Source organism: Nicotiana sylvestris, chromosome 3 (genome assembly GCF_000393655.2).
Source record: "Nicotiana sylvestris chromosome 3, ASM39365v2, whole genome shotgun sequence".
NCBI lineage: Eukaryota > Viridiplantae > Streptophyta > Magnoliopsida > Solanales > Solanaceae > Nicotiana > Nicotiana sylvestris.
Window position 1 is genome coordinate 127036110 of NC_091059.1, and position 24429 is coordinate 127060538.

At 38.0% G+C, this 24429-nt stretch overlaps 1 protein-coding gene across 1 annotated transcript in view; it reads left to right on the forward strand.

Annotated features, from left to right (window-relative positions):
* LOC104227744 (uncharacterized) overlaps positions 1-24429 on the forward strand; it is a 38049-nt gene that overhangs the window by 1825 nt on the left and 11795 nt on the right. Inside the window, exons 5-7 of the mRNA XM_070170998.1 lie at positions 3841-3918; positions 4250-4342; positions 10872-11181. Coding sequence (XP_070027099.1) covers positions 3841-3918; positions 4250-4342; positions 10872-11156 — 456 coding nt within the window. The 3' untranslated portion in view covers positions 11157-11181. The remainder of the gene's footprint in view (positions 1-3840; positions 3919-4249; positions 4343-10871; positions 11182-24429) is intronic.

Consider the following 24429-nt stretch of genomic DNA (forward strand, 5'->3'; position numbering starts at 1 on the left):
ATGTTTATATTAAACCTATGGTATGAATCCTATACATGAACATTTACCAATTTATTAGATCATATTATAAGAAAAGCATGTCTACTGTGAAAAAATCTTAAAAGCTACCTGCACATACATATGCCAGTAAGATATCCACAATATTAGCTATCTTCACTTCTTGATTTTTTCTAATTACGGACTAATACCAGTAACATGTTAGAAGAGTACCAAACAAATTTACATCGAGTTTAATATTATAAGGAAGGTAGCAAAAAAATTCAGATGCAAGTTCGTAAATGGCAAACTTTAAATGTTCGCTCCAGGCAAAAACCAATCTTTGCCAACAGCCAATTAACTTAAGCGAAATAGTAACTTCATTACCGAGTGAAACCTCCCAATACCATCTGATGACAAGATAAATATATGCATATGATGTTAGTACGTACACTATCTTCCAGCTTTTGAATAATTAAATGTATACTACAATAATCATCATAATAAAAGTAATAACGATACTATAACAATAACAACAACAACCACAAAAAAAATTCTAGAAATTAACATCACAATGATACCTCTACTTCATAACTTTCAAATTTTGCTTGTTCTGTAGCCAAGACCAAATTCTACCGATCAGTAAAATAGTTCTGTCAAGGACCAAAGTGCATTATAATCATAAAATGCAAGCAAATCATCAAATCACTTCATTTTGACTAAAATTAGCATCATTGAGTAACCAAACACATAAACTGTTATGAACTTTTTTGAAGAGAACATGCTAAGAAATCAAAACTAAAAGTAAAAAGATAAAAGGAAAGTTATCAGTGTCATCAACATTGAATTGAAGACACATAGATAGGCGTAGGACACGATTGATGAATACACTGGGACAAATAATCATATACTGTTTTCGATGAGAGCTCACTGGAGTTTACGTGTTTGGTATGGTGATTGTTTATGGAATAAGCCAAGGCTTTGGTGGAGCTTTTTCCCGCATAATATATGAAGAATATAAAAATTGCACCCTTCTTAATCTTAGTGTTATTCAGATATAACTTCAATTGTAATTTTTACTCGGTAAACTAAGATGCATTAATAAACATGACAAGAGTTATATGAAGAGATAAATATGGTGCTGTTACTGGTAAACGAAGGCAAGTGGCAATTACAAAGTTGCAATATAATTAAACACAATATTGACATCATACAATATGAATATGTTTCTAATTCACTTGATTCCTCATCCAAATAACTGAACCATAAACCCACAGATACATCCTACTTAGCATATTTGTGCAGAACGTGCCTAAGATGATTAGATTTCAAGATTAGCAAACAGTATTCGCACAAAAAAAATAAAATACAATCCATGTGTATTGGAGAAATCAAATATTTACTGCATCATACAGATATATAAATGTCTAAGTCATAGGGGCAATATATTTTTAAAGAGAATGAAACTAAACGGTGAAACTCTTCGGGAGCGAACAACGGTTGTCGCTTACTCTATTATGGATTAATCTTCTATGATTCTAGGATGGTGGGTTAGGAATGGCTTTGTCAGCCAGCAGCATTAGATTGTTCTATAGAAGTAGCACCTCTAGAATAAACAAATAATTGTGGATTTGTGGTCTCAGAATTCGAACTTTCATGCAGATGAAGTAGGTTGGAACATTATAGTAAAGAAGTCTGATCGCATACATACTAACAACATAAATCGGGGACCTAAATGACGCGAGCAAATTTCAGATCTTGCTCTTTCACATCAAAATTACTGTACTTATCTTTTTGAGTCTTGTATATTCATAGCGATGTATTGATTTTTAAAGGAATGAAACTAAAAGGTGCAACTCTTCAAGAGCGAGCAACAACTGACGTGAATTCTTTCAATCGGTATGATTCCATTGCCTTAGGTTTTTTGGATAAGCATGATATTTTGGTTATTTAGAAGGACATTTAGGTAATTTAACTTTTAGCTTTTGAGGTTCCCACTTTTATAATATTATAGATTATCTATCTAAATAATACTCATTCAATCTTTACTGTCCTTTTTTTTTTGGTATTTGACACTCAAAAGCACTTACTATTTCTAGGCTTGGACATGCTGTTTTAGATGGTGAAAGCTTGAAATGACGAGAAGGTGAAAGAAAAAGTGGTTATCAAATAATGGCTTTTAAATCTTTTGTTAAATTGTTAAAGGCACCTAAACTTTGAAATATAGAGTATTGTTCCTCTGTTCCATTTTATATGACACTATTACTATTGGGGAATCAAACAGCTTTTTCTGACTATTTTCAATTATGAAAAATTGTTACATAATAACTTTATGTAGTTTGTAAATTGTACATTTTATTTTCTTGATCGGAATCAATGTTCCAATTGATGCCAAAAAATCGAATGGTTTGACTCTTATACTTCAAATCCTACCATTCTTTCTGCAATGGATGGAAGTAATAGAAAAGTTACAGGATTTCAGCAGGTTTTCCTCTTCCTTGGTAACCTTCATGCAAGATCTTTGTTTTTCCGAAAGAGGTCAGCATAATCTTATTACATATGCATTTTCTGAAAATTGTGGAGAAAAGTAGAGATGGTTTGAAGGAGTCATCATGCCTATTCCGTCCCTAAAGGCCAGATGCTTGGTGAATAGTATATTTTTTCAGTGTAATCTCAAAGTTGTTAATGAAATTTGTATCTCTGCATGTACTGGATGCCAACCTCATGCAAAGGAGCTTGTGTGTTTTACAAAAAATATCCTCATAATTAAAAGAGAAATTTAATGATACAATCCATCTGCCTTTCCTCTTGTTTATTGCACACTTTGGAAGAACCTCTCACCATCACTGACAATTTGGTGACCCATTACTAACTCATTGAAAGAATACACACAACAACTACGCCTCAATCCCAAGCAAGTTGGGGTCGGCTATATGAATCCTCATTCATCATGCTGCTTCGTTTAATCCTCATCTTAGAACTCGCTGAAGAATTATAAGCAAAAAATTCTATATCTGAATAATTGCCTTGATGATTCACTGGGGATCCTATTGCTTTGTCCAGTCGTCTATTGTGAGGGTGAACAACTGAACGCGTACTATGCACCTCCCTCCCTCTGTATCTCATCATCTCCTGTCTCCTAAGGAGAAAGAGCTTTGCAGCGCCTTCAATGACCATCTAACCAACACCAAATAGCACTAAGATCAAATGCCACTTTTTGTTGGTCTAGCGTAATTTCTGTTCTGCCAATTCGTGCATATAGAAATCTATGGTCCATCTACAAGATTGGGGGGGGGGGGGCAACCACTATATTGTGTTGTTTTTTTGGTTCCTTCTCCAATCTTTGGTTTTCCTCCCTCTGAACTACACGAGGGGTTTGCCAAGGAAGAAACTAGACCGCGAATCTGTACTGTGAGCATAGATGATATTAGCTTCTACAAATAATTAGTTATTCATTCCCAAGAAATCAGATATATGATAATAAAGTCTATTCTCAGGTCCATCTTATTACTTTATATCCTGTAGTTTCCTGTCTTATCAGTTACCTAGAGAAGGTCTTATCCTTCTCTCAATTGCCTGCATTTCCTCTTACAATACCCTAATGAGAATTTGTTTGTTTTCATATCTCTTTAATGGTTCTTCTTCCACAATTGCAACCTTTCTTCTGTATGTGATTTTCACCATTCAAAAAAGTTTTAGAAAAAAAGGACGGAGGAAAAGACAAAGAACATATAAAAAAGGGAAAAAAAAAATATTAAAAGGAGACATGGAAGAAGAGCTTCAGATTTTCCATTTAAAGAAAATTGTAACCAACTTCTAAATTTGGTATGTGATTTACTTCTTCTCATCTGATGATATCTCTAGGCATGGGAAGCAGCATCAAAAGCTGTTAAGGATGAGGAGGATATCAAGCAAAAGCTCTGTGAAGACTTGAATAATCTGGTACTTAACCCTCAGGGGTTGGCCTGGTGGCAATTGACTTGAGTCTTGGGGTTTGCTCCCTTTCAAGGTTTCAAGTTCGAATCTCACTGGGTGCAAACAATTTCTGAGGGACATCGGACTGGGTAAAACCTGAATTAACCGTGGTGCACTTGCGGGAAACTCCTTGCCGAGGGCCTGTGTACCCCCGGGATTAGTCGGGGCTCTTAGAGACTCGGACACCCGGTGCAAATAAAAAAAAAAATAATCTGGTACTTTGCTTTTGTATAATTTCCTTGTTTTTATTTATGGTGAGATTGTGTGAATCTTTTTGAAGTGTCATTACCTTTTACAGGTTCGTGAAAGTAGTAACAGTCAGCTTGCTAGATTGGAGGAACTGAAAAGGAAGCTGGAAGCTCTAAATCCAAGCAGAGCATCCACGTCCCCTGCCTTGGTAAGAATTACTTTTTATTTTCTAGATGGCTACTAGTTCTGTTAGCAGTTTGATATCTCCTTTTATGCTGTGGTATTTTATCTCCATTGGGACATGTGTTAATTGAGGTGCTGAGGATTTTCTTGACCTGTGATCCTCTTAGTAACTCAAGTCTTTGACTAATTCTAGAGTCCGGCAACACGCACTAAGTAGTATCTGCGGCAACCAACCTGCTGATTCAATATAAGCCTGCCTACAAGATGATGGTGCAAGAGGGAGTTTTAGAGACAATTGGAACTTGAGTCTCTGTTTAATCAATATGGTAATCTCAGATTGAATATATGAAACTTGAGTAGTTTTTGGGATATGGAGCCAAATTCTTTTACTTGATTTTCTTGTTGCTTATGAGTACTGATGTATTTTTCAACTGAATGTGGAGAATTATGATTTGATTCTTATTGCTTTTTATTAACCTTCTGTTTGCTTCTATGTTGCTTAACGAACTTTGTCATATATGGTTACTCTGTGAATATCATGATTGAATTTCCAATACACTTGTTTTCTGTTATTCCTTTTGCTTGATGGTGCTGAGCTCACCATTATTCCTTTCTCTTTTCCCAGACTGCATAAGATACTGTCTTTTGTTTGCTAAAACTTTCCCTGCTGTCTTCTATCCTTGATCACGAAAAGTGCCAAGTTTTCCACCCTTCCACCCACAAAATCAAATCAAGACCAGTCATTCACTCCCAAATATGCTATTCTTTTTTCCAATTGTAGGGTAGTGATTGCCTCGCATTTTGCATCTCCAAAATTATTCCATACTAGCATCAAGGTAAAGCTGTCTTATTTGTAAACCTGAAGAATTCTATTTGGCAGCACTTAAGCTTGAACAAAGTCCAACTTATTTGGGGTTTAAGGACAGTTCCCAAGCTGTCCAATTTGGCTGGACTGTAAGATTGGATGAGCTTGTGCCTAAAGAACAGTACCCAGAATGCCCCAGTTTGGCCAATGCTCTGAGCCATTTCATCAGAAAGCCCTTACTTCCCCTTGTTTGTCAGATGTACGACTATGTTTCATACTTATGTTATGTAAAGTGTGAGTAACTTTCCTAGCATCTCCCTTGCAAAAGAGATGACAATGTTGAGGGGAGAATGAGCATAATGTAGACCAGATGACATATTACCGCAGTGTAGCCAAAACTAGAAACTGAAAGGATCCTCCAGTGTTTGCATGAAACCTTTATCCTTCAAATAAGGCTAGCAGAGTTCCTCGTGCTTCTTTTTTGCTCCTTCCATAATCTTGATCGGTACTCCAAGAGTAAAAGTGGCACTGAGAATCTGATATGATATAATGCTTGCTGTGTTATCTGGTTAGTAATGCTTATTGTTAGAGATAACTATGTAATTGTCCCACATTGGAATAGGAGTAGTATCCCATTTGTATAGAGTAGCTATAAATAACACGTCTTGTATTACATTACACACAATATCAATATATATCATATTTTCTCCCGTGCCTTCTCACATGGTATCAGAACTATCTTGAGAGATTTATCGCTGTGCATAAATTCCAGCAATTCCGGGAAGTGAAATCAGTCACCAGAACCCTTTTTCCGGTGACTTTCAAAGTTGTTTTGCGTCTGCTTTGTCTCAGTTAGTGTTGTGCAAAAAATCCAACACTACCACAAGAGTAGTCACTGTCCGGCGACCAAACCCCAGTGAAAATCTCCGGCGGTACTGTAGCTGTCCAAAGAAAATTTTTCGGCGAAGTTCCGACGTCGCGTGGGCCACCTTCCGGCCATTTTTGGCGACGACTCTTCAGGACAGATTGTTCCCCTTACAATTCCGAGCCTACCCATCCAGGTTACACCAAATTCCGACCACTTTTATATTTTTCCGGCGTGAATAGTGATTTCAAAAGTGGACTTCCGGCCATTTTTTGAAAAAGTTCCTTTAGAACAGTTGGGTCTTCTGGTAATTCCGATCCTATGCCTACTGTTTTTATTTCATTCCGACCACTTTGAATATTTTCCGGCAGCTACAGTACTTTCCGGTTGCTACAGTAACTTTCCAACTGCTACAGTGGTTTCCTATTCTGGTTCAGTGTTCCTTACTCTATTTTCAGTGGATTATAGTTGATTATTTCTCTTATTTGGTAATAATTTACAAGATGTCTTTGGAAATTGATGTTTTTGGGTTTAAAAGCATGAGTTCTGGAAACTCTAATGTTATGATTACCTCGGAATCTTTAATGGGAGGTTCAAACTACTTAGTTTTGGCTTCATCTGTCGAGTTGTGGTGTAAAGGTCAAGGTGTGCAAGATCATCTAATTAAACAGTCTAGCGAAGGAGATGAAAAGGCGATAGCGCTTTGGGCAAAAATTGATGCTTAATTATGTAACATCTTGTGGCGTTCTATTGATTCTAAGTTGATGCCTTTGTTTCGGCCATTCCAGACATGTTATTTGGTTTGGGCAAAGGCTCGTACCTTATACACTAATGACATATCTTGCTTCTATGATGTGACATCACGGATGATAAACTTAAAGAAGCAAGAATTAGATATGTCCACATACTTGGGTCAGGTACAGACAGTCATGGAGGAATTTGAGATATTGATGCCAGTTTCTGCTAGTGTGTCAAAACAACAAGAGCAACGACAGAAAATATTTCTAGTTCTTACACTCGCTGGACTTCCTCATGATCTTGATTCAGTACGAGACCAGATTTTGGCGAGTCCGACTGTCCCCACAGTTGATGAATTATTCTCTCGATTACTTCGCCTTGCTGCAGCACCAAGTCACCCAGTGATTTCATCACAGATACTTGATTCCTCTGTTCTTGAATCCCGGACAGGGGATGTTCGGGCATCTCAAACTATGGAGAATAGATGAGGAGGAGGAGATCTAAACCCAAGTGTTCTTATTGTCACAAACTTGGACACACTCGTGAAATGTGTTATTCCCTACATGGCCGTCCACCTAAAAATGCCTACGTTGCTCAGAGCGAGACTACAGGTAACCAGGGCTTTTCTGTATCTAAAGAAGAATATAATGAGCTCCTTCAGTATCGAGCAAGTAAGCAGACATCTCCACAAGTAGCCTCAGTTGCCCAGACTGATACTCATGTTGCTGGTAATTCTTTTGCTTGTGTTTCCCAGTCTAGTACTCTTGGACCATGGGTCATGGACTCGGGCGCTTCTGCTCACATCTCTGGTAATAAATTACTTTTGTCGAATATTGTATATTCACAGTCTCTTCCTACTGTTACTTTAGTCAATGGATGTCAAACTAAGGCACAAGGAGTTGGACAAGCCAACCCATTGTCTTCTATCACCCTAGATTCCGTTCTTTATGTTCCTAGTTGTCCTTTTAGTTTTGCATCTGTTAGTCGTTTGACTCGTGCCCACAGTTGTGGTATATATTTTATTGATGATTCTTTTATTATGCAGGACCGCAGTACGGGACGGACAATTGGTACAGGTCGTGAATCAGAAGGTCTTTACTACCTTAACTCGCTCAGTCCTTCCACAACATGTCTAGTTACAGATCCTCCAGATCTAATCCACAGACGTTTAGGACATCCGAGTTTATCCAAACTTCAAAAGATGGTGCCTAGTTTATCCAGTTTGTCTAGATTAGATTGTGAGTCGTGTCAGCTTGGGAAACATACCCGAGCTTCCTTTACGCGTAGTGTTGAGAGTCATGCAGAGTCTGTTTTCTCCTTGGTTCATTCTGATATATGGGGTCCTAGTAGAGTCAGTTCAACCTTGGGATTTCGTTATTTTGTTAGCTTTATTGATGATTACTCAAGATGTACTTGGCTTTTCTTAATGAAAGATCGTTCTGAGTTATTCTCTATATTCCAGAGTTTTTGTGCTGAAATCAAAAACCAATTTGGTGTCTCTATCCGCATTTTTCGCAGTGATAATGCCTTAGAATATGTATCTTCTCAGTTTCAGCAGTTTATGTCTTCTCATGGAATTATTCATCAGACATCTTGTCCTTATACCCCTCAGCAAAATGGGGTTGCAGAAAGAAAGAATAGGCACCTTATTGAGACTGCTCGCACACTTCTAATTGAGTCTCGTGTTCCGCTGCGTTTTTGGGGCGATGCAGTTCTCACAGCTTGTTATTTGATTAATAGGATGCCTTCATCTCCCATCAAGGGTCAGATTCCACATTCAATATTGTTTCCCCAGTCAGCCTTATACCCTCTTCCACCTCGGGTTTTTGGGAGCACATGTTTTGTTCATAACTTAGCCCCGGGGAAAGATAAGTTAGCTCCTCGTGCTCTCAAGTGTGTCTTCCTTGGTTATTCTCGTGTTCAGAAGGGATATCGTTGTTATTCACCTGATCTTCATAGGTACCTTATGTCAGCTGACGTCACATTTTTCGAGTCTAAACCTTTCTTCACAACTGATGTCACTTCTGCTGACCACCATGACATATCTGAGGTCTTACCTATACCGACTTTTGAGGAGTTTAGTAATCCTCCTCCACCTTCAACCACAGAGGTTTCACCCATACCAACTTTTGAGGAGTCCAGTGTTATCCCTCCTAGTTCCCCAGCCACAGGAACACCACTCTTGACTTATCATCGTCGTTCGCACCTTACATTAGGCCTATCTGGTTCTCGTTCTGCACCTGACACGGCTCCTACTGCGGATCCTGCTCCTAGTACACCGATTGCACTTCGGAAAGGTATACATACCATACTAAACCCTAATCCTCATTATGTTGGTTTGAGTTATCATCGTCTGTCATCTCCCCATTATGCTTTTATATCTTCATTGTCCTCGGTTTCCATCCCTAAGTCTACAGGTGAAGCGTTGTCTCATCCAGGATGGTGACAGGCTATGAGTGACGAGATGTCTGCTTTACATACAAGTGGTACATGAGAGCTTGTTCCTCTTCCTTAAGGCAATTCTACCGTTGGTTGTCGTTGGGTTTATGCAGTCAAAGTTGGTCTCGATGGCCAGATTGATCGACTTAAGGCACGTCTTGTTGCCAAAGGATACACTCAGATATTTGGGCTAGATTATAGTGATATCTTCTCTCTAGTGGCTAAAGTGGCATCCGTTCGCCTTTTTCTATCCATGGCTGCGGTTCGTCATTGGCCCCTCTATCAGTTGGACATTAAAAATGCCTTTCTTCACGGTGATCTTGAGGATGAGGTTTATATGGAGCAACTACCTAGTTTTGTTGCTCAGGGGGAGTCTCGTGGCCTTGTATGTCGCTTGCGTCGGTCACCTTATGGTCTAAAGCAGTCTCCTCGAGCCTGGTTTGGTAAGTTCAACACGGTTATCCAGGAGTTTGGCATGACTAGTAGTGAAGCTGATCACTCTGTGTTTTATCGGCACTCTGCTTCAAGTCTATGTATTTATCTGGTAGTCTATGTTGATGATATTGTTATTACGGGCAATGATCAGGATGATATTACTAATCTGAAGCAGCATCTCTTCCAACACTTTCAAACTAAGGATCTAGGCAGATTGAAGTACTTTCTAGATATTGAGGTTGCTCAATCTAGCTCAGGTATTGTTATTTCTCAAAGGAAATATTTTTAGGCATTCTTGAGGAAACATGGATGACAGGTTGCAGACCTGTTGACACGTCGATGGATCCGAATTCTAAACTTCTGCCTGGACAGGGGGAGCCGCTTAGCGATCCTGCAAGCTATAGGTGGCTGGTTGGCAAATTAAATTATCTCACAGTGACTAGACCCGACATTTCTTATCCTGTGAGTGTTGTAAGTCAGTTTATGAATTCTCCATGTGATAGTCATTGGGATGCAGTTGTCCGCATTATCCGGTATATAAAATCGGCTCCAGGCAAAGGATTACTGTTTGAGGATCGAGGTCATGAGCAGATCGTTGGTTACTCGGATGCTGATTGGGCAAGATCACCTTCTGATAGACGTTCTACGTCTGGATATTGTGTTTTAGTAGGAGGAAATTTGGTGTCCTGGAAAAGTAAGAAACAGAATGTAGTTGCTCGGTCTAGTGCAGAAGCAGAATACCGAGCAATGGCTATGGCAACATGTGAACTAGTCTGGACCAAACAATTGCTCAAGGAGTTGAAATTTGGTGAAATCAGTCGGATGGAACTTGTGTGCGATAATCAAGCTGCACTTCATATTGCATCAAATCCGGTGTTTCATGAGAGAACTAAACACATTGAGATTGATTGTCACTTCGTCAGAGAAAAGATACTTTCAGGAGATATTACTACGAAGTTTGTGAGATCGAATGATCAACTTGCAGATATTTTCACCAAGTCCCTTACTGGTCCTCACATTGATTATATATGTAACAAGCTCGGTAAATATGATTTATATGCTCCGGCTTGAGGGGGAGTGTTAGAGATAGCTATGTAATTGTCCCACATTGGAATAAGAGTAGTATCCCCTTTGTATAGAGTAGCTATAAATAGCATCTCTTGTATTGCATTACACAAAATATCAATATATATCATATTTTCTCCCGTGCCTTCTCACACTTCCTAACCAAAGCTGCACAAAACTGATGGACCAAAATGATCTTAGGATCTGAATCCGGTGGGACCTGCACCGAGCAGTATTACTCAAGATGTTTCCTCAGTTCAAGGTACACAAGAATCAACAAATGGATCATCTGACACTACATTGAAAGAAGAAAATGCTAGAAATGCTGCAGCAGAAAATGGACTAAACCAACAACATGAAACAAGAGGGAAGAAGAAAATTAATGTACAAGGAAGAAGGAAGGGAATCGGCATGCTTCCTAAAAGTAGAGTTTCAGCGCCACCTAGTTGGACGAGGGCTGGGTTTGATGTGGATGGTAGAAGTTGATCGCAGTTAAGCTTCATTGAAAAAGGTACACCTGCTGGCCTTAATTGTTATAATGTTTAGTCCTAGCTTTGGATTAAGATATCTTTACTCCCTTCTGTTATGCCCTGTTTGTAAAATGACGATACACATATTCAATTCTGAAAAATTTCTTAACAACTCATGACTAATGCTTTGAGTTATAACATTATTTGTCACGGTCCAAAATCCCATCTTAAGGATCGTGATGACACCTAGTCTCTAAAACTAAGTAAGCCAATCAATTACAACAGTTAAACCAATAAAACATGATATTATGAAGTAGAGTTTAATATAAATGCAGAAATAAAGGCGATACAAGCCAACATGACGATAATTACAGCAAATCTCCAAGACTAGGTGGTACAGAGTCACGAGTTCTAACTAAATACGTAATATATCTCTAATTACAATGCTGTTCGGATAGAGAATTGACAATATACATGTAAGGAAATGACTCCAAGGGACTGACGAACAAAGCAACTCTACCTTGGATCCTTGCGATCAAAGAGGCTCTCACAACTTGTGTCCGCTACTTACAATACCTGGATTTGCACAAAAATGTGCAGAAGTGTAGTATGAGTACACCACAGTCGGTACCTAGTAAGTATCAAGACTAACCTCGGTGAAGTAGTGACGAGGTTTAAGTCAAGACACTCACTAGTCAAATATAACATGTGCAAAATATCAAACGACGATAATAGGAAGAATAACATAAGGCAATAACAGAATCTCATCAGAAAATATGATAACAATTTAGAACAAATAAAGGTCCAGTTTCGATGATAAGCCATCAAATTGAATCACACACATATGGCACTTCGTGCCCACATTATCAATCACCCTCGCACGACAGAAACCTCGTGCCACAACATAAGTCACACTCATACGGCAAAGACCTCGTGCCACAATATAAGTCACACTCACACAACAAAGACCTCGTGCCACAATATATACCACAATCGCACGGCAAAGACCCCGTGCCACAATACATACCACAACCGCACGGCAAAGATCTCGTGCCACAATATATACCACAACCGCATGACAAAGACCTCGTGCCACCACATATCGTACCCGTGTCAGTTACCAATAACACGTTCAAGAAGCATTTATCAAGAATCATATAAAGGAAAGCGTGATAATAACTTTCTTTTTACTTCAATCTGTTATGTAACCAACAACTCAACAGAATATGAGATAACAACTCCACGTAGGTGAATCCATCTTGGCAACCAAATCATCAAGTAATAACAGAGACATAGATTAGTACATTAAAAACAACGCAACAAATCACGTAAAATGCATGACACACACAAAGAAGTCATGCCACCACACAAATATCAACAATGAAACACCTCCAGGCCATCACGCCCGCCTTGTCTCGCCACACTCATTTTATTAATCATCCCATCTTGTCTCACCACATGCGCAAACCCGATATATATAGCCCGCCTTGTCTCGTCGCATGTGCAATATCAACAATAACAATAACACGGGAGAACACCTGAACAATCTGCTCAACAAGTCCACATGTGCCATAATCACAACAACACAACATACCAACAATTGTCATCAAGACATAAACTTATAATTTGCCAACACATTGCACAAGGACAAACCAAATAAGGAAATGCAGATGGGTGTTCAACATATAAGCATGAATTCAGCTAACTCAATTTAGCAAAAATCTCACAAACGCCCAACTTGGCCAATTTAGGAAATGCAAATCCTAAAACATGATCTCTAATATGGAACATGAACTCAAGTAATCATCCAAGGCAAATCCACGTCGAGCAGAGACCTCACAATCAAAGCAAAGCAATAAGAGCAACCTTGGGTCAAATTCGGTCATTAATCCCACATACGACCGTGTACACACTAGTCACCTCGTGTACACGTCGTTCCACACATATCACAAATAAACAATTAAGCCAAATCCTAAGGGGTAATTTCCCCACACAAGGTTAGGCAAGATACTTACCTCAAAAGCCCTCAATCAATACTTTAAAATTGCTTTTCCCTTAAAAATTCGCCTCCGCTCGGCTCAAAACTAGCAAAAAGTGACTTAATAATATCAAAAAATGCAAGAGAAACCAATTTTGATTAATAAAGTTAAGATATTTACACAATTCCCCAAAAGTCAACAAAAGTCAACTCCGGGCCCGTTCGGTCAAAATCCGAGTCAAAGGGTAGATCTTGACTACCCATAATCCCACGAGTCCAAATATGTGTTTGGATTTCAGAGTCGAATCGAGTCCAATTCGACTCTGAAATCTCAAATTTTTATTTTTCAAAACATAGTCAAACATACCCAAAATTTCTACAAAATTCCATGATTTTAATATTAAAATCCATAAGACATCACGTTAAAATATTGAAATTGAGTCAAAATAACTTACCCAATAGCTAGATATGAAAATCCCCTCCAAAAATCGTCTCCCACCAAGTCTAGGGCTCAAAATGTGATAAAATGAGTCTAAGTCTCGAAATCCCAACCTTAATACCACCTGCAGATGTCGCATTTGTGACTGGAGGTTCGCAAATGCGACACAGGGATCGCAAAAGCGAACCCTGTCTGTCTCTGCAAATGTTGCAAATACGACAAGCTCTTCGCAAATGCGAAGCCAGAACCATTGCAAAAGCGACAGTCCAATCGCAATTGTGAGTACTCCAGCCTAGACCTCCCATCGCAAAAGCGATCCTAATGTTCGCAAATGCAAACATCTCCATGCTAGCCCACCTCTCAAATGCGGTTCCCACCTTGCAAATGCAAGGTCCGCAAATGTGAACAGGATATCGCATTTGCGAGACCTGAAGCACCAGCAATGAACCAGACATTCTAAAACTCAACTCAAATGGCCTGAAGCACGTCCGAAACTCACCTGAACCCCTGGGGCTCCCCATCAAACATCCGCACAAGTATATAAACATCATACGAACTCGCTTTCGAGCTCAAAACACCAAAATAACATCCGGAATCACAAATCGAATACCAAAACACATGGAAATTACAATGAAACTCAAGAACTTCTAAAATCACAACCAATCGTTCGATTCCTACCAAACCAACTCAGAATGACACCATGCTTTGCAAATAAGTTCCAAATGACACAACGGACCTATTCCAAGTCCCGAAACCACAATCTGAACCCGATGGCCACAAAGTCAACCCATGATCAATCTTAGGAAATTTCTAAACCTTCAACTTGCCAACTTTGGCCAATTGGAGGCAAAACCTTCTAGAAACACCCAAATGCAAATCCGGGCATATGCCCAAGTCCAAAATCACCATCCGGACCTATCGGAACCATATCTGAGGTCAAATTCATAAATGTCAAACGTGTTCAACCATTTCACCTTAAAGCTTCTAAATTGAGAATCATTCTTCCAAATCAAATGTCGAACCGCTCAAAAACCAAAACCGACCATACACGAAGTCATAATACATCATATGAAACTACTCATGACCTTAAACCACCGGACGAAATGCAAATGCTCAAAACGACCGGTCAGGTCGTTACATTATTAAATCCCTTCTGTAATAGAACTTTTCTAGTTGGTTGACCTAGTTAGTAAGTCGCAACGATATCACTTGCTGTTTTTTAAGTGAAGGGGGTGAGGGAGGAAGGACTTGACAAATTATGCGTCTTGCTCTCATTTGGGGATGATTTTGCTTGGTTAGTGTTGATGTGGACAGAAGTTGACATCTCGATTACTAGAGTACATCACTCATGATATGGGCGATAAATGTCCTTCAAGTTGGGCTTCAAAGGGGGTTAACTACTGCATACAGCTCTTAAATCAATGATATTTCCAGCTTTCAACGTACTCAATTATTGTTAGGCAGTTTACAACACCGAACACCATTTGAAGTATACTTTAAGATAATTCCTTACATCTTAGGTTAAGATATATCTTGTGCGGATATTTGTAACATGTACAAATTAAGTCCTGTTATTCGGGCATATGCTACACCTATATGCTATGTGGAAGCATAGATGTGGTAGTGTATTATGAATTTTTGTCACTTTAATTTAACAAAGCTGTTTCACACAGTAGGGGTAAGGTCTGCATACACATTACCCTCCCCAGACCTCACGTGTGAGATTTCACTAGGTTTGTTGTTGTTGTTGTTGTTGTTATTTTAACAAGGCTGCTTATCTCCTCCTCCTTTTTATTTTATTTAATTCAAATCGTGATGACATGCTCTCCATGATTTCATAGATGTAACTTATAATCGCGGCTTCTGGTCAAGTAAATTCATAAGATATATAGAGCTGATAATTGAGCAAAATGAGCCACCTCTAAGGTACAAACTCAGTTCGGCTATTTGTTATACAAGCCAAGAGTTGAATTCAAACTGGGGTAGAATAAATTTTTACGAAGTTGATCGAGCTTGAGCGTATGCTTGAGGCCAGTTAACATCCAGCCCTTCTAGGAAATCGTTTTCGATTGGTTGAAAGGCGTGAAAGAAAACGTTGTTTTTTCCCACAAATGGTACTAATTCTTGAAGAAAAATACAACTAGAAGTAGGCAAAATATAACAACCCAAAACAATAGTTTTTCTAAGCACCAGAAGTCACAAGTCTTATGTAAAATATCCTAAGATGGTACCAATTCTCTAAGAGAAATATAACCAGAATTAGGCAAAAGAAGACAACCAGACCAAAGAATTCACTTGGAAGAAAAAAAATTGACAATTGTAGTGTTAAAATTCCTGAAATAATATCAATTTATGAAGAAAAGTACAGCAAGAGGCGAAGGACGGTTTATCATAGAGTAAAGGTGGAGGTGGTGAAACGGTGGTCATTATGGTGGTGGTGATGGTCGCAATGGTGGTAAAAGGAGAGAAGGTGCAAGTGATGGAAGAGGAAGTGGAGAGATGTGGTAAAATGTGTTGGGGCTGATGAGATGGCATGCCACGTGGTGTCCATGTCATCAAATTATAGTACTATATGAGATTGGGTGTCTACCTTGGACATCTTTAACAGAAGAGGGGCATATTTGAGCCATGTCGGGGCTACTTTTGTACAGGAAGTATAACAGAGGGTAAATATGATCCTTTTCCCGTAGTAGATGGGAAAATTTGACCTTTTTCCCTTTCCCTTTTAGGTAAACGAGGTACTATATTATTATGCTAAACTATTGTTCTTGTTTGCTCGGTAGCTATCCTCTCCTGCAGCTGTCCTTTTTCTATTATCTTTGTGGTCACGTGTGTTAAGTCAAAATCTAAGTTTCAATTATGACAAATTTATAGCCCGTTTGGCCAAGCTTCTAAAATTAGCTTATTTTGAGAAGTGCTTTTCTCAAAAGTACTTTTAAAAAAGTGTTTTTGGTAAGAAGTAGTTTGTGTTTGGCTAATTAATTAGAAAATCACTTTTGAGCAGTAATTAGTATTTGGCCAAGCTTTTGAAAACTGCTTCTAAGTGTATTTTTCTCAAAAGTGCTTCTCAGAAAAGTGCTTTTGGAGAGAAGCTACTTTTTTCTGCTTCTCCAAAACTGCTTCTGCTCAAAAGCACTTTTTTTCCTTCCAAAAGTTTGGCCAAACACCTCAATTTTTGGCCAAAAGTGCTTTTGGCAAAAAAAAAAAACACTTTTGGCCCCCAAAAAGCTTGGCCAAACAGGCTATTACTTACCTTGTTTTGCAGAAATCAGGAATCAACAAAAGGAAAAAAAAACTATTGAGAAGCTGTCCAATGATGGGTTGCTGAATTCATGGACAAGAAAAAGGAATCCAAATCTATCATATCCTTTCAGCCTCAATCGAAGGAAATCAAGATTACAAAGAAAAAGGAATCAGATCCTTTCAGCCTCAATCGAAGGAAATCAAGACTACAAATCAGGGGCTATTTCCAGCAAATATTTCGTATCCTCAATTAGCTCAATCGAAGGCACAAATTTCTCCACAATGTAAGATCGTGACAAGGAAAGTCATGAACGAATCCGGCCCTCCCCAAAAGCAGGATTCGAGAGGCACCCCTTAGGTCAAATCCCTTTGAAAATCCTGTGCCTCTAACTCAGTCAAGGTTCAACGGCTCTCAACTCTTCTATAAGAAGTCTGCTAAGATCAATTGGAAAATATGTGCAACTACAAACATTGTTTTCTAAATCTCTCTACTTAGCCTAAACACTGTATTCCCCAGTTTATCAGTGTCACAAAAGATAGGAAGAGTTAGAACGCAAAAGAGAATTGTATCACCATTCAAGATACACTGTTGCTATACTTCATTGATGGTGAGCGAATTAAAACCATACTTGTTGTAATAACTTTCAAGATCTAAGGGAACCCTTGTGACCCAAGGGAAACTGGATGTAAGTACCATACCGGTACCGAACCAATATAAAAATTGCCATGTGTCTTTCTCATTCTATTTACTGTTTTTTTCATCCTGCAAGAAATCTAGTCGACTAAAATCATCGTTAGTCGACTAATTTTTAAATAGACTACAATTCACCCCCTTGTACTTTCAACCTACAAGTACATTTCATTGTTTTGGTTTCTGTGCTCCAGCTTGCTAGGCAAAATCTAGTCAATTTAGCTGTACTATTTATGTACGCTAGTTGTTGAATTCCTAGTATGGTTTTCCATCCAATATGCAGGCATTGTGGAAATGATTTGGTAAGCAAGCAATTCTTCGGAGTCAATAACCTGACAGTAGATGCACCATTGTAAAGAGTTGCATTTCCAAGATAATTGCTAAATATGATTCTTGGTTATTTGTAGGCTATTGTGGAAGCTTATAGCATGAGTAAACTGATTACTTTTTCAGGTTAACGTATAGTCAGCCCACTGTTTTCTGGTACCAAGTGGTCTGCCTTAGTTATGACTCATAGGTAGTGTGGGGGACTACACTGCAATGCTTAATGACGTTTAAGGCAGTTTTGCAGGCCAGTAATTTGGTGATCCCAGTCAGATGTCAGTTAGATATGGCAATAAAGTTTGTTTTAGTTGGGTTGGTTTGTGCATTTTCCAGAAATCAAAAGCTCTAAAGAAGTCTGTAACGTGCTAATAAGGCACAGCAAGTCTGTAACGTGCTAATCAGTTTGAAATTTGATTTTTTTAATTTGATTGTTAATTACTTTATATAAATTTATTTTATTGACATTAGTATGAGTCTGATAAAATGCAATCGCTGCGCTTGAGAAAACCATGTCGAAGGAACTCGGCAAAATGATCCTGTAACTTCGGGAGAAGGGGTGCTCTCCTATCTTTTGATTAGAAAAGTGGCAGCCCGAGCGACCAGACTTAACATAAATGTAGCCGATAGAGCCATTCTAAAAAGGGAGAAATTAGATGGAAAACGAAGTGTATCGATCCTCCCCGGCCTCTTCTCTTTTTAGTGGGTGAGGAGCTCTATAGTCCAGGTGCACTTCTTCGTAGAATTTCCCGTATCTCTCAGCGCATCACCAGTATTTCCTTCACGTGAATAGGCTCTTGCTAGTGGGATTTGGTTCCACATTCTACACCCTATTTTTTACACAGAAGCTTATTTTTCATCGAGACTGGCTTGGTCTTCGGTTAATGTTAATAAAGGACTCAAAAAGAAGTCCCTAACCATTATTGTACCCCTTTAGAGGTAAAGTGATGTCGTTCTATAGGTAATATACCTATAGGGGTCCATGGAGCTTCGACCAACTACCACCAGTCAATTCCGCTTTAGGGCCACCCCTGACTCTACCATTATTATAGGAGCATGGGGTTCGAGACAAAGAAAGATCAAGGCAGTATAACGGGGGTGGGGGGTGGTAGTGGAAGAGAGACCGTACTAGTCAAACCCAATTCATGTTTATATATCAGCAGATGATGACATGCTTAGAAATTAGAACTATTAGTTATGATTTTAAGGCAAAATACATAATTTACCCATTGACCTTGCACCAAAATCTCTGTTACACACCTCTTTGTCACATGCAACCTTTTACACACCCAACCTTTTAGAAGTGTGTCAATGACATACTATTCTGCTTAGCTGGCATGTGCGTGTTTAACACAAAAAATAAGAGCGTGAGAAAGGTAAATCTTTTGTCCAAAATCTTATTTAAGTGCCATCTGTCAAGACCAAAATGGAAATTATTTTAAAAAAACAAACACAAAAATAAGAGAAGAAAAGGAAAAGTCCATCTGGTCTGAATTCGCGGACAGCTTCACCATAAAGAAGATAAAACCCAATCTACAATTTACACCATAACATTCAATCAAATAAAGTAATTTAGTCATCTTCTCTTTCTTTTCCTTTTCCATTCAGAAATTTGGACGATTTGTGGTGGCGTCGAATTTTTGAATCGTCATTTGGGAGGAGAAAGTTTCGAACCTCCATTGTTAGGGTTTCTTGAGTTTTCGAATCGGCGTTTGGGCGGAGAAATCTAGCAACAATGTTAGAAATTATTTGGACCGAATTTTTGAGCTTGTTTACTGAATTAAATTTTTGTTGTTATTCTGAAATTGATTTTAAAGTTATTCTTGGATTTTTGAATCAGCTGTTGGGTTTGCCAAAATTCGAACCAGTGTCAAAAAAATTCGAATTATAATTTTAAGCTGCCGGTTCAATGGATGTGGAGGTGATATGATGAGTGGTGTCAGCTATGGTGGTGGTGGTCACCTGCGATGATCTGCCGGAGAGATGGGGGAGCTGTCACACCCTTTTTTTATTTACAAACTTCACTAAACCCTCTCAAAAATATAAAAAGATTTGTAAAACTCAAACAAGGTTTTCAATTAGAAAGTGACAAAGATGGTGTTCAAAAGGATTAACTCAGAGTCGCCACCTGACATTGGTTTCGGTGTGCCAGGTCACCGTTTTATAAAAATGAATTTTCCTTTTTAAACACTTTGGACTCCAAAACTAAGTCTGCACCAGAGATTCGGGTAAGAGGGTTCATTTGACTCGAGGAGAAGGTGTTAGGCACTCCCCAAGTCCCGTAACAAATACGGTTGCATACTTGATCTAGTTGGCTTTTAAAATATTCAAGTTGAGGTAAAAAAACACATACAATAGGAAAATAAATATCATAAGAGGTTCGAGGTCGTCCCCACCTAATAAAAGAAAAAAAATAAAAAGTAAAATCCTATGCTAGCCTATACTATATTTCCTCCACGGTGCTCGTCGAGGCCTCCAAAATATTTACAAAGTTTTTTGGGGCATTCCCCGGAATGAAATATCTACAAATCCTTCGGGGCATTCCCCAGATAAATTTAACTAAAGGAGGCGACCTCTTACCTCAAAAGAAACTTAAGCACGAACGTCCTAAAGGCTTGCCTATCCAAGTGTGGTCGGCCTAGGCATGCTCCTAGCGGACAATGTAATAGAAGCAAAATAAATAAAACTAAAGAAATAAAAACTAATTTCATGCTCATTCTCTTTTTAACTTTTCATTTTTATTAGACCAAGCCCGATACCTAAACCATGGAGATAAATCCTTAAATCAATTCAATGCAACTAAATGAAACCAATCACTGAAAGTACTAGACCAAATGACTACATTGATGATAGCACATAAGAGATGAAAAATTACTATCTGAACACTTAGCATCAACAGAAACAAGACCTAAAAAATCAGAAACTAAACTTGAACCTATAAGCTTTAATGGGATCTAAGAAAAATGAAAATAAATTATCTAAAATATTTTAATAAGTGATAATTCTAAATGGGGTCAATGAAAGAGGTTCTGAATCAAGAAATGACACTGATCTGTTAAAACTCATAAGGAATTTCTTAGACGCCAAAGTTTCACGAATTAAACATACTAACTAATTCACTAAGGAAAAATAACGCAATTTTGTATTCTTTTCCGGTATTTCCATCGAACATGTGACTAAATTTAGATATATAAATGTCAAATGACACTAAGGTCAATAATTGTTGTGAGACAAGGAAAATAACATGTCCAATGAACACTTTATGATGAAACATAATTTGAAAACTGACAAACCAAGCCTAACATGCATTATCTAAGATATTTTAAAATGATTCTTTAGATTAAAAAAATCTGTGTTGTTAACTACTTGATTATGACTTCTAGAAAATCACTACAACTTACTAAAAGTTAATGCAGTAAAATATTTAAGAACTGAAGACGAGTGACTATGCGGCTTTAAACCAGGCAACGAGATTTAGAGGAGAAAACCGAAATCCACAACTTAATAGAATCTAAAGGAATATACACAGTTTTCTCATGGCAATTCCAGCAATTTTAAACAAAGAAGTTTTAAGAAAAGCAGTATGATAAACCAAGAAATTTCGAGAAAAAACAGTAGGCCTATATCACAATATTCATCACAACGTATGGCACAAAATCACAAGTAATAGAGAAATATAGAAGAAGTGAACCTGAAATCAGAGAAATCAGCAACTACGCAGAGTTTGACTCCAAACTTCAAGCGAGGAAACAATGACAAGAGCCCGAACGGAAACCGCGAACAACGACTCCAAAAATTCGAACACCTACTTGGCTCTTTTCCGTCCGATTTTTTCCCCTATGTTTTGTTTGTATTAAGAAAAGGATTCTTAATTGCGTACATGAATGAGGATATTTTGGAGCATGGGCAGTTTGTTCACGCCTCTAGTTCTTCATTTATGTCAGTTGAACCAAGTAGGAGTATTAGTTACTGCTGGATTAGATCTATATGCAATGGTGCGTTGTCAACTCAGGGAGATTTTCGTTTCATGTGAAAAATTAGAACCTCCAAACTCATACAAAGATAAATATTGCCAAGAAAATAGCAACGACCGGAGTTGGATAGAGCGTGGCTGATTTCTTTGTTGAAAACAGTGATGGTACGCGTCTGAAGAACCAGAAATCAGGGGGTGTGGCCGATTCGCTTCTCCTCTTGTCCAAGTGAAAGAGATCAATTAAATGAGAGGATATGTTAGGTCTTAGGGTTAGGCTAGTGGGTCAATTGGGCCAAGAAGATTGGGCTTGGTGAATTGGGTTATAAATTTGGCTTTTAATTCCATAATTCTTGCAATTTGGCTAAAAATATTAATTTCTTTTTCTAAAATAATACCATAAAAATGTAAAATTAATCCTAATTAACTAAAACAACTATATTATGACATGAAACTATTTTTGATATTTTCAAAGATTATATTAAAATAAAATAAAAATAGGTTCAAAGTAATATATCCTTCTATAAATATCTAATACGTGAATTAAATAGAGAAATATGGAACTATTTTTTGTATTTTTCAATTTTGTGATAAAAATAATGTAAAAAAGTCAAAATTAGTTGAAATAACTATATTAGACCTAAACTAAGTAGTAAAATGCTAAAATATGTAAAATCTTGGGGAGAGTCAAAAATCACATGTCTACAGCTGCCCCTCTTAGACTGGAAATACGAAGTATTTTTTAGACAAAGAACGACTAGACATGTGTTTTACCCGACCCTTATTTAGGAAGACAAAAAACTAAGAGAAAAGAGGAGAATGTGGCCGAGCCCTAGTATTTGAGCTGCCTACATATCCTTGGCTATAAAGGAATCAGGCCACGTGTAGTTCAAAAGTAGGAATAGTGATGGAGTTTACCGAGGTGAAGAGTCGATTGAGGTGCCGTTGAGGTTCCGATCCGCGGTTCCTGTTATTACATCAAAATTAAAAAATGAAAAGACTAACTAAGCCTGTCAGCTATGAGTTACAAAATTCCTATCTATAAGTCTTCTGAAACTTGATCTTGAGTCTTGAATGGTTCTTCATGCAGACTTTAGATTTGAACCTTGACGCTCGCTAGTTGCAGGTGTTAGTTCATTCTCTTTCAGCTTTTGGATCACGACGGGATATGCAATGCTCGTAACTTCATCCACGTCTTGAGCAGTTCACAACTTTCATCTGTTTCTGCATTCGGATTTACTTCTTCTTCTTCTTTTTTCTTTTTCTTTTTTCATTCTGGTTTGGGACTTCTTCTTTTGGTTATCTAAGATTGTTGACTCGCATTCTTGCCGCGAGCTTCTGCTACTTCTAACTTGAATTGGATTCTGAAATGACTTCCCTTGTTCTCTAGGTGGGCGCCTGATTGCCAAAATTTGAACTGTATTCTCTTGTTCCACGGGTGGGCGTTTGATTGCCAAAAACTTGAAATAATTCCGAAATAAATTCGCTCGTCCTTCAGGTGGGTGCCTGCAATCAAGACAACAAGACAAAAAAAATTTTCTGCCCTAGTTTGCACTAGGAAGATTTGTGAGTTATTAGCAAAATTATAAATCACCTATGTTATTGATGCAATGATGAGAGTAAAACTAAAGACTCGACTAGGATGTGCGTCTCTTGTGAATCAAACCAAGAATATTTGACTAGCAAGTGTGTCTGTTAAGAATAGAACCTGAATGACCCAGACTAGGAAGTACATCTCCTAGATTTAAGATTGAGCTTGCGGAGAACTATAAACTAAGCTTGACTAAAGTAAAAACTGACCCTATTCTCCAGGCGGGACCCCTGATTTCAAGAAAACTAAAGATTAATAACTTAAGAAAACTAAAGATTGATCCCAAGAGAAAGTTCATCAGACTAGGTCCCTTTTGTTATCTTAGGAGAAAGATTCATCCGACTAAGATTTCTATCCTAGGAGAAAATTTATCATACTAGGTCTTCTATCTTAGGAGAAAAATTTATCAGACTAAGATTTGATCCTAGGAGAAAGTTCATCAGACTAGGTCTTCTATCTTAGGATAAAGATTCATCAGACTAAGATTTTGATCCTAGGAGAAAGTTCATCAGACTAAGTCCCTTTTTGTTATCTTAGGAGAACGATTCATCAGACTAAGATTTTGATAGCTTAGGAGAAAGATTCATCAGACTAAGATTTTGATCCTAGGAGAAAGTTCATCAGACTAGGTCCCTTTTTGTTATCTTAGGAGAAAGATTCATCAGACTAAGATTTTGATATCTTAGGAGAAAGATTCATGTGACTAACTCTTCTATCTTAGGAGAAAGATTCATCAGACTAAAATTTTGATCCTAGGAGAAAATTCATCAAACTAAGTCTTCTATCTTAGAAGAAAGATTCATCAGACTAAGATTTTGATCCTAGGAAAAAATTCATCAGACTAGGTCTTCTATCTTAGGAAAAAGATTCATCAGACTAAGATTTTGATCCTAGAAGAAAGTTCATCTGACTAGGTCTTTTGTTATCTTAGGAGAAAGATTCATCAAACTAAGATTTTGATCCTAGGAGAAAGTTCATCAGACTAGGTTTTCTATCTTAGAAGAAAAATTCATCAGACTAAGATTTGATTGGAAGGAAAATCCACCAGACTAGGAC